The 11293-nt window shown below is 41.3% G+C and overlaps 1 protein-coding gene across 1 annotated transcript; it reads left to right on the top strand.

The window, feature by feature from the left end:
* Positions 1-1425: 1425 nt before the first annotated feature.
* Positions 1426-10843, top strand: CCNG2 (cyclin G2). Its single transcript, XM_007437343.3, has 8 exons — positions 1426-1771; positions 4155-4283; positions 4984-5121; positions 5665-5915; positions 6299-6377; positions 6464-6562; positions 7107-7312; positions 9236-10843. The coding sequence occupies exons 2-8, from the start codon at positions 4155-4157 to the stop codon at positions 9372-9374; spliced, it is 1041 nt and encodes a 346-aa protein (XP_007437405.1). The 5' UTR covers positions 1426-1771; the 3' UTR covers positions 9375-10843.
* The last annotated feature ends 450 nt before the right edge of the window (positions 10844-11293 follow it).

The raw sequence follows: 11293 nt of genomic DNA, 5'->3' as shown, positions 1-11293 counted from the left end.
GAACCCAACCAAGCATGAGGTAGAGCCACTACTTATGACACTAAAGGTGGCAAAATGCCAACATTCCTCCAATCTTATTGCATCTGCAGATAGTTCCCCAGGCCCTCTTAGGGAGGACATATTACTTTCATCTTCCTTTGGTTATTATATAAACCAAGAGACCTTGGAGGGGGTGATATTTAATACATTTTTAACTCTCAAGTTCTTCTATGAATGCTGGTTTGAGCTGTTGAGAGCAGAGCCTAGAAATCTCAGTAATAAATACAATTAAAATAGTAAATATACCAATATTTGAATCACCTGGGGACCAGGCTTCTTAGAGAACCCCAAACTCATTGAAAAGAGCACTGGAGCTGCTCCTGTACTTGTAATCAAAGGCCTAAAGGTGTGGCTGCTTTTAAAGCTCTGAAAGATTACATAACAAGGTAGAATAAACCTATTACCATTTAATGCATTTTTGGTAGATTTACTGCAACAGGTTAAAAGAGCTACTCTTTTTTCCTCCTCCTAGTAAGATACTTATACCCTAAACAAAGGCGCAAGTAGCAATTCCATCAAGGTGAGGATTTTTTTTCCTGAAGGTGGAATACGGTACTGTAATAACCTCCTGAATGTTTGCCTATCAAACTCATTGCCTCAGAACAGGAGACACTGAAAACAGAACCCTTAAAAATAGCTGGCTTAGACGCACCAAGGGCCACCTTCTCTACCTCCCTGAAAGGAAGAGCCACCACGGCACCAAGACCGAGGACCCCCGCGAAAAGCAAAGGGAAGCGAGACGGCGCCACTCGCGCCTTTCCTTCCCTCACAGAAATGACAGTTGAGCAGCCGACGGTGACATCCCGCCCCCGTGCGATGCAGCTGTAAAATAACAGCGGGGGAGGGAAATGAAGGGCGAATGTCTCTTTTCATTGGCCAAGAACAGAGCTTGGCGTCACCGTCAGCCAATAATCACCGACTGTTTTGAATGGCAAAACAACCGAGCCCGGGGAGGTCTGGAAAGGCGGGGCCGCGTCTTTCCAATCAGCGCTCACCCGCCGCTGACCAATCAGAGGGCAGGCATTTGGGCGGACTTTTCAAACCTAGGAGTTTGGGGGTTAATCTTGTCCCTTTAAAGGAGTGATTCGACAAAGGACGGTATTCTTCCGCTTCCTCTTGCATCAGGAGAAGCTAAAAAGAACTGCCTGACATCCGTACAACTTTCTTTGTGGGGGAAGGGTTATCCATGAAAAATGCTAGTAACTATTCCATCGCAGAAACTAATGAGAAAAGGAGACTCGTTTCTTTTTTAATCTTTCAATTCCCTCCCTTTTTGGGGGGAGGGAGGGAGAGTCCTGTCACTGGGATCTAGATCCCTCCGCCTTAAAAAAAAAAAAGAAGAGGGAGGGAGAGCAAAACAAAAGCGGCAGGTCACGTGACGGAAAGGGGCGGAGCCGCCGGGCCTCTGAGCGCAGGCTCCATTTTGAAGCCGCTCTGAGGCGCCTCCGGCTGGCTTCTCCCAGAGCGGCGTCCGGGGCTGGCGGGCGGAGGGAAGGGCCATGGTGCTGCTTGTACGCTGACTCCCGGCGGGGAAGATCTGGGACTGGAGGACGAGCGGACGGTGCGGGCTGAATGCGGGGCCGCTGGTCGGTAGCGACGAGGCGCTGCTGCAGCTGTGGTTGTTGCGGCGGCGGCGGCGGGGAGGATTGGTCGCCTCCCTTCGCTCCAGCCCCCGATCTTCCTCCTCCGGCCCTTCCGACCTCCGGGAAGGGAGACCCGCTGCTGCGGAGAGGTAAGTCCGACTGGGGTGGAGCGGGACTCACATGGGGGGCAGGTGGAGGCGTCTTGAGAGACAGATTCTTATTTTTTCATTTGAAAGGACAGGTAGGTGTTATCCCTCTGCTCCCTCAACCGCGATAAAAACACCCCCTCTATTAAAAGCGGGGGAAGGGCTTGTCAAGCTCCCAAGCGCCGTCAATTTATGGTTGAGGGGAGGGGGTCGTTCTCCCTGCGCATGCGCGCAAACCCCTTTGTCGGGGGAGGCGGGGCTCCTCGAAGGGAGCCCCTTTCAAGGGCTGGGGGGTTCCCTGCGGAGATTAGGAAAGCTTTGTTTAAGGGCGGGTGGGCATCCGTGGGTCCTCCCCCCGCTCTTCTTCTGTGATTCCCCCTATTTTGAGGCAGGGAATGTGTGGAAGCTGGAGACGAAGCCTCCCAGTTTCCTGGATGCAGAGTAAACAAACTAAGCCCCCACCAAAAAAGCAGGGAGGAGGAAACATTCTCACCAGCTTGCATCACTCACTGTGAACCCCTCCCCTGATGGCCCCTAAGATGTAAAATGTGTCCTTAAGGCCTGTTGATTGCCCACCCTTATGGTTTAAAAGGATAAGCTGCTTTTCCCAACCTGGTGCTCTTGGGATGTGACTTGACCACCCTCGTCCTTCCATGCCCAGCTTGATGGTTGGTTGTGCTGGTTAGGTGTGGTGGAGGCATTGTCTGATGCATCTGGTGGGTGTGAGGTTGGGGAAGGCTGCTCTAGAGAGTCAGACTGCCAGATGGCTCTTGGGGGTATTGTTTAGCCTTAAAGGGGGGTCCTTCTGATGGGCTGTGCTTTGCATTGATTTCTGATGGCAGGGAAGGGGAGGCATTAGAAGCAATGAGACAGTCTTGTAGGGGTGGGAAAGAATCCATGGTAGGGATGGGTGATCATACAAAGCTATGGCAGAGATGTATTTGTATATGTACAGTGTAATTAGGAAGAGTTGACTTGGAGTGAATTCAGTAAGATGGGATAAACAGCATTCTGGGAGCTATTTCATAGTGGCTCTCTGGCTCTTAAGATGGAGGGGGGGATTAGGTCACATGCTGGACTGGTTGGAGAGGATTTAATGAGTGGGATATAGGGATAGGAGCCCTATAATGAGGGGAAAAAATATAAACAGGAGTTATGGTTGGTCACTTGGGGTAACCAGAACTAAAGTTGGAGTATTTATTGAAAAGAGAGCACTAGATTGTACTTGCAGCACTGATACAAAGGAAATATGTTTTGGGGGGGGCTGGCACTTCAGAGGGGGAAAGCAAAGTCAAAGATTTATTCTGTATTGATAAATTGTAAGGGCATCTGGTTAAGGATCCTTTGTGTTAACCTGGATTGTCTGTGATATGGCCTGTTGTGTAGATAGCATATACCTGGACTTACCCTTTGCTTTATCCTGTTCCTAAGGGCAGAGCCAGGGGAGACATGGCGTCAAAGAAAAAGTTTTTGTAGGCCTCTCCTTTTGTTTATATCTGTGCTCAAGGCTGTTGTTAGTGCAAAACGGAAACCAAGCTGCATTTATGACTCAACGTGAAAATTGCGTTTGTGTGTGAGAAGGAGACTGATTGAGACACCACAGGAAATGTCTTAGAATATTATTAGATGTTCAGTATCTCCGTAAAGTCAGATAGGTAGAATCTGAACTATGTGGATCCTTAAACCTCAGGAGAAGCTGTTAAAATGCCAGCCAGATGCTATGCATGTCTACACAAAACCAAGCCTTCTTTATTTGGTGTATAAATAAGTACAAGCACTGGGAAGTCTCTGTGTTCTTTTGCCGCCCCCTACAGTTACTCTGAAGTTACTGACACTATGTGTACGTGACAAAGCTCTTCTACGCTCCACTTCTCCCCCCTCCCTCAACATCCTCTTTGTCAACTATGCTGTGAAAGGAAAGGGAAATAAAGCATTTCCTAGTCCTTTAAACAAGAGGGAGCATTCAGTTTTATGTCTTAATCTTTTGCTTCTTTTCCCATTGGATGGTTTTACTACTCAGAAAAAGTAGTTGGACAGATGGGATCATTGGAGAAATGATTAATTCAGGATGTTCAAGGAGTGCCCATGTCTTTTACTGTCAAGCTCCCTTGGGGCAAGAATTCTAGTGACTTTGAAATCATCAGCATTTAGCACTGCAGTTCTGTGATTCTGTACTCCAAAGTAAGTCTTGTTGAAGCAGAAGGGAATTATTCCTACCAACGTGGAGGTACGATTGATTGATTTTTCACATTTGTAACACCTCCTGACTTCATAATGACTCTGGAAGGCACTGGACAAAATAGATGCTGTTGTAACCCAATTCAGCAACACCAGTAATGTCTGTGTATCTGATTCCCCCCCAAAAAACTTGCTTTCTTTTTTCTAGATGAAGGACAGTGAAGCTGAAGAACAGATGAGCAGCTGGCTCTTCAAACAGCTTAAACTCCATTTGGACCAGGAATGGAAATACCAACCTCGGGAAAAGGGGCTGAGTTTGATTGAGTGCACTACTGAGGTGAGGAGATAGAAGTTTGCCATTTGGGTGTGATGTGAAACCTCAGCTGGGATGACCTGCTTGTGGAGGAAGTGGCCAAAAGTAAGGGGAGGGCCTTAATGTAGTCAGAGCAAGAAGCTATCAATATTAATGTTAATAATTAGTTTACAGCAGTCTAATAGTTTTGTATAAAATAGACCTGTTCAAATGTGCCTTATTCAACCTAGTATAAATGCTGAGTATTGGCTTCCCGCCTTCTACAATAGATATTTAAACAGATTGTTACAATTGATTTTTTAAAGCTATCGGAGCATTGCTTCCCAAATGATTTTACTGAGGAACTGACATGATCAGGCTGTACGTAGCTTAAATTACACATTTGTCAGGTGTCCCTTTGCTTCATCCAGAGATAGTTGGGGCAACTATTCTTTCTCTGTAAGAATGGTGCCTGCCAAATAAAAAATGGACATTACTCTTCATGAGACTAGCCACGTTATTGAATGGAGCCTCCCTTGTTTCTGAAAGAAACAATGCTAGATTCTTCCCAGGAAATCTACTTTGAAAAGGTAGGTTACAGATTATTGAAATGGAATTGGTTGTGACCCGTAGCCGGCTTAGTAATTGGCCATCACTATTTAATCAAAATATATAGCTCATCTGATCAGAACTTGTGATGCAAAGCTCTGCAACTAGTATTAAGATGTTGCTTGTCTTGTTACAGAATGAAAACACCTTATGTCCAAGACTGAGGAATGCAAAAGTGGAGGATCTCTGGAGTTTGATCAACTTCTTTGGATTTGCCACAGAAACCTTTGTCCTGGCTGTTAACATTCTTGACAGGTTTTTGGCACTCATGAAGGTATTTGGACAGGAAAAGAAATGCTGTATCAGTTTGCACAGTTTTATATTAAATAGACAGAACAAGTCTGATACTTGTTCTGGACTTTAAGGCAATATAGTTCATCTCTTAGCATTTAGAATAATATATAACTATTCACAACACTGATATTAAAAGTGTGTGACATTTAAAAAGTATTTTCATATTTTCTTTGTTTTCTCTAGTTTTCTCTCTTTGTCTCCTATGTGCTGCTTTTTAATGACATCAATTATATCTTTATGCACTGGTCTCCAATGAGGCCTCATGAGCATTTGCTGAAATTCTAGGAAATATTCATTATTGGTGGAATGTTCAGTGGATGTAGGATTATCGCAAGTTTTCTCATTTTAAAGTTTTATTCTTTTTGTCACTGTAAGAACTGAAATTGCAACAGTCTGCAGACTATGAAATAAATTTACTTGCAACATCTTTAAAATGTGCCTCATTCATTTTCTAGTCAGTACTGTTAAGTAGTTTGCCAGTGACCGCACCAGGTATCCATAATGCTATTTTCCTTTTACTTAGGTGAAACCTAAGCATTTATCCTGCATTGGAGTCTGTTGTTTTCAGCTGGCTGCTCAAGAGGTTGAGGAGGAATGCAACATCCCGTCTCTCCATGATGTAATCCGGATTAGCCAATGCAAATGCACTGTTTCTGACCTAAAGCGGATGGAAAAAATAATATCAGAAAAACTGCACTTTGACTTCAAAGCAACTACTGCCTTAACTTTTTTGCACTTATACCATACTATTGTACTCTGCCATACCTCAGAAAGGTACCATTGGCTCAGTTTAATTCCTTCATTTCCAGTAAAAAAGATTGAAGCATACAGTGTCCCTGTTAACCCTTTGATTTCTCCCTTTCCAATCTTTGATGGGCTTCCTTGTTACATGCAGTAGTTCAGATATTTAATAGCTGACAAGTTTCTGTATGGTTCATGCACATTTAGATAAATTGATATGGGTGTATCTAGGCAGCTTGCCATACTGTATGTGGAAAACAAATTGGTGCACTCTGCATTTCCATGGTTTAGATTTACACATTGTACTAAGCCATAATATGATTTGGTAGATTCTGATTTAATGTGTTATACAAACTCAGTCACGCCACAGTATGTGAATCCAGCCAGTAACATTTTGCTATCCTGACCATTTACAGGAAAGAGTTGTTGAATCTCGACAAACTGGAAGCACAACTTAAAGCTTGTAACTGCCGACTTGTTTTTTCAAAAGCAAAAGTAAGTTTGAAATATAAACTTCACAAAGTGAAAGTTGGGATCAGCTACTAAGTTTCTGAACTGAAAGTTTATTTTCCTCCTTTCAGCCATCCATTTTGGCCCTGTGCCTTCTCTCTCTGGAAGTGCAGACTCTGAAATCCATTGAGTTGTTTGAGATTCTTCTATTTGTTCAGAAGCACTCCAAGGTAAGAGATTAACATGAATTAGCTTAGTCCAGCCATCCTGTGTACACCTTTTGGGAAAAAAGTAATAGAGTTGATTCAAAAAGAATGTTTTGTTTTGTTTGTTAAACTGTATAGAATGAAATGCCCCTCCCATTTTGAAGGTAAATCATTTGAGAAGAAATTGCATCTTCCTGCAGTATATAAATGGAAGCCAGGACGTGACTTTTCCCCATTCACCTTGGGAAACTGAATGTTCTGTTATGCTAAAAGCTGCGTCATGTCACATAGATGTTATCTCTTCAACACATCATTCAGGCTGCATTTCCACTCAGTCTCATATGTATGTGGGCTCTGTCAAAGTCAGTTTATTTTCCTGAGGCAAATGTGGTTTGAGTTATGTGTACCAGTTGATTTGCCTGCAGGCTGATCTATATAGATTGATTTGGAAAGTTGTCCTATGTGTACATCTGGGTTTACAATCAAGTTAATGTGAATAGAATTGAAGCTATATTAGATTTGTGAGAGAACTTTTTTTTAAAAGTTGCACGTGTGAACATTTTTTTAGATAAGTGACGGTGACTTACTGTATTGGAGAGAGCTGGTCTCAAAATGCTTAGCAGATTATGCTTCTCCTGCCTGCTGCAAGCCAGACCATAAAAAACTAGTTTGGATTGTTTCAAGACGCACTGCTCAGAATCTTCAAAACAGTTACTATAGCGTTCCTGAGTTGCCCACAATCCCCGAGGCTGGATGCTTTGATGAAAGTGAGAGGTAGGTAAACTGTACTGGGTTTTCTCTAGGTTTTGGCCATCTGTATGTAGCCAGTTCAAGTAACTAATTGTAACTTTTTTTCCATGGTGTAAATAAGTTAAGGACTGATTGATGACCCATCAACTAGCATTTCCTTTGGTAGCATTTAGAAAAATAAAACTACATGTATATAAGAGTGAAGGATATACTTGCAACCTGTCCATTGTGGTGGGTATATATGTGCCTTTGTGGCGTTGAGGGGGAGACCGTGACTTAGTATTAAAACTCACAATGCTGCATTTAGAAGATCTTCCTTTTGAAAAATAAGTCAAAGGATGGGCATCCTTAATAACTGCTGCTGGTCAGAATAAATCAGCCTTCCTCCATCGGATGCCTCCTAGATGAGTTGGATTACATCTCCCTTGCTGGAGAAGATGGTGTGTATATTTAGAGAGTGCCTAGTAGGGGAAACTAGAATAAACTATATTTCTATTATTTTGAGAAGCTTCTTGTTCCCTTTGGAATAGAATAGTTCTTTCATCCTACATTTTTAACAAACTTCTCAGATCGTTTAATGCTGCATGTGTATTTTGGCTTAAGTCTTATCTTACGCATTTGCACTGAGGTGTAGCTAATCCATGAGTTGATTTTTCTAAGACTATGACAATTAGCTCTCCCATGTGTCATTGGTTAGCATATTGTCTTCAACCCCCCCCCCCCCCGCTTTAAAATGCAAGGGTGTGCAGGTTGGCAGAGGGGGGGCTGATTTCTCTTTAGTTAGCCAGTACTATCATCTTCATGGGATTCCTTTTTGTCAATGGTAATAAGATGAGTAGTTAACCACACGGTTGAGCTAATGAAATGAGAGATCACAGTGGAATAAGGTAATTACCAGCACTGCTGAATTTGCACTTACCTTTCTTAAAGCAGTAGAATTTTTAAGCTGCCCAGAGTCTAATGGCGTGGGCGGCCATAATAAATTTAATACATTTAAATTACATTACCTGGTATTTCAAAGTATCGTATTTCAAATCTTATATAAAGTCTCCCTTGTATTGTGTTCGTGACTGCATGAAGATGCCTGTGTTGTTTTCTAGGCATCAGCATGGAAGTTGTTTGCCATTCTCTTCCATGATATTGCTCTTGCTTATCTGCCTGCCTATCCAGTTTCAAAAGTTGGTGTAATGCTGGTACATTTTAAAGTGCACATAATTTTTGATACAAGCTGTTGCCTGGATGCTTATCTCCTATATAAACAATGAACCACCATTCCTTGTAAAACAGCGATTCACTACTTTGCCTGTCATACAATGGGTTTTATCAGAGGCTTTTTCAGACAGAGTTATAGATGAGTTCTTACCATGCCGTCTTTCTGCGGAGATTCTGTCTAGATAATTCCATTGCTTAGCAATAACTAATTTGGCAGCTGGAAATAGAAACCTAGTAAGTTTTTTACTTTGCAATTTCAGATGTTGGCTATCAAATATATGTAGCAAGCCTAACTCTGGAGACTTTTAATCATATTTTCACCAGAGGTGAAAGAATATTCCTTTTGTTTACAGCCTTGCCAGCATCTCATTGAATATGCAGGAGATCTACGTGAGATTCTTATGGAGGGTTGATGCGATCAATGTAAACAGTCTCTAAGTATTTAATAACATAAGCGACTGATTATCAGAGTTGTTTTGACATTTGCACCTAAGATTCTGAAGCTTGCGCAGCCAGTTCCTCACAGGTTCAGAGGGAATATATTCTTAATGTATATGGCTAGGTGCAGACTTTGCTAGGAAATTGAGTGTATTTGATAAAAATATGCTGGTAAGAAAGGTTTGGTAACTTGGGTGATTCAGTATTTGTATCATGTGATAAGTATCATATTTGGTTGTTCTTTTTTTCCTTTGTTCATGATTGATAATTAGCTTCGTGTTGCTTTTTATTTCCTAGTGAGGACTCTTGTGAAGACATGAGCTGCGGAGAAGAAAGTTTCAGCAGTTCCCCCCCAAGCGACGCAGAAGGCACCTTCTTTTTTGACCTCAAACCAAAATCCAAGTGGCAGGCTCTCTCCTTTGATTCTGTGTGCTAGTCTGAGCTCTTAATGCATCGTAGTATTTTTAGGCAATAAGTATCTAAACCAGCCCTCTCCAACTAGGGTGGCTTCCAAGTGCAGGCTTCCACTCCCAGAATCGCCAGCCGCCATTGTCCTTGCTGAGCATTCTGGGAGTTGGAATCCACACATCTGGAACGGGCTACAGTTGGGAAAAGCTGATCTTAGCATTCCTTGTACTTTGGTGCAAGATCTCATGGAGTACTCAAATTACATGTGCTTTTTACCTTTGTATGATGGTAAGTCTGATGTGGCATGATGGATCAAATTAACCATTTCAAACCTTGTTCAGTGAGAAACGTTCATAGGAGCACATATTTGCCACCAGATTACAGGATAGCTTGAAAGCTTGCCATGTGCTTGAATGCTCTGCTGAAATTAGGTTGAACCTTAGCGGTGACGCATTTGGGGGATAGATGAAATTGCAGAAACGTATCTGAATTTCTTTTTTGAACTATTTTAAATATTTTTTTATGTGTTCTTTTAAATAAAGTAGTCCGGGAGAAGTCCTTCAGTTTCAGGAGACTTGTTTTAGTCAAGAATACAGTATTTGGGTAGAAGTAAACAAGCTGCCTTTTTAAATGCAGAACCAATCCACATCAAGGTCCTAAAGCGTATTTTAGCGTTAAGATTTCTAAAGATGAGCTTTCAGATCCTCAAATTAGGAATGAAATGTTTTTAGAAAACCTTAGTGTTATCGTAAAAAAAGAAGCGTACTACTAAAATTAGAAGCATTGGATTTCATTGTAAAGGCCACAGTCCCTCCCGCAGCTTATTTCAGTATTTCTTTTAAGTCGTTATAAGTAAATCTATAATCATTAAACTTTGCATGCTTAAGTGAAAACGGTTAGTGGAAAGGCAATTGATTATGGAGAAGTTTTGCTAAATGTGAAGTTGATAAAACGGTTGTAACGGCATTTAATTGCTTACCTTTTTTTCCCTTAAAGCACAGACTTTATGGTTGCTTTACTTAGTTCCTTCAAATGTATGCAAAGTAAGCAAAAGAAGTCATTTAGTCTGTAGTAATAATGTGAAAGCAACGCTGTGGTTGAAATGAAGGGGCAATAAAGTTAGGATTCTTGCATCGTGTGGCTTTCCTGTGTAGGCAGAAGTGAATGGTGATAATGTGTGGCGTGATCTGATTTTTATAAAGAAAAACGTTTACAAAAATGTGTAAAAATGTAAATTAAAACCTGTAAAAAAAAAAACTTAAAAAACAAAATAAGCTGAAAAATATTGTATTTTTACAGTGTATGTTACTTTCTATATGTTGCATGTAGATATTAATTTATTATACCTTGTATATGATATAAATAGTGTATATGGAAGGCGGGGGGTTGGTACTACAAGACAGTGTGTCAGAATGTTTTTTGAAAGCTATTTTTGCTCAGAAATAACTCAAGATTATCTCTCTGCTTCAGTTCAATAAAACCAAATGCTTTTTCCTATTTGAGTCTGAGGTGATTTTGGAATGAGTCTGGTGATTTTGGTATAAAAGTACAGCTGGGGCAAAATTAGAAACCAGAAAGCTTTTTTAAAGAAGCGGTAACTTCTAACTAATGGGAACATAATCATAATTAGGATGCCATTTTCTGAAGTGTAGATAAATTAAAATTGCAAGAAAAATGTATCCGTGTCATTCTAGGATTCTGGAGAGGTTTTCTACACGGTCCTTGATATCTTCCTGTGCAACATATAATAAGGCTAGATGCGTTTAAAAAATAACCTGATGAAAAATAGTTGTCATGAGACTGCCTTCTTTGTTTCTTCGTTTATCTAATTTGTATAGCCATCCATCTCAGAAAGCCAGTGACTCTGGGCAGCGTACAACAGAACTAAAACAATAAATGCCTAAAACCATTATTATTAAAAAGCATTATCCTGTTGTCACGATGCTG

The sequence above is a fragment of the Python bivittatus genome, unplaced genomic scaffold, assembly GCF_059951505.1.
Source record: "Python bivittatus isolate LINGU-HERP-01145 unplaced genomic scaffold, Pbiv_v1 ctg000070_np1212, whole genome shotgun sequence".
NCBI classification, from domain to species: Eukaryota; Metazoa; Chordata; class Lepidosauria; order Squamata; family Pythonidae; genus Python; species Python bivittatus.
This window is presented reverse-complemented; position numbering and strand designations above follow the sequence as displayed.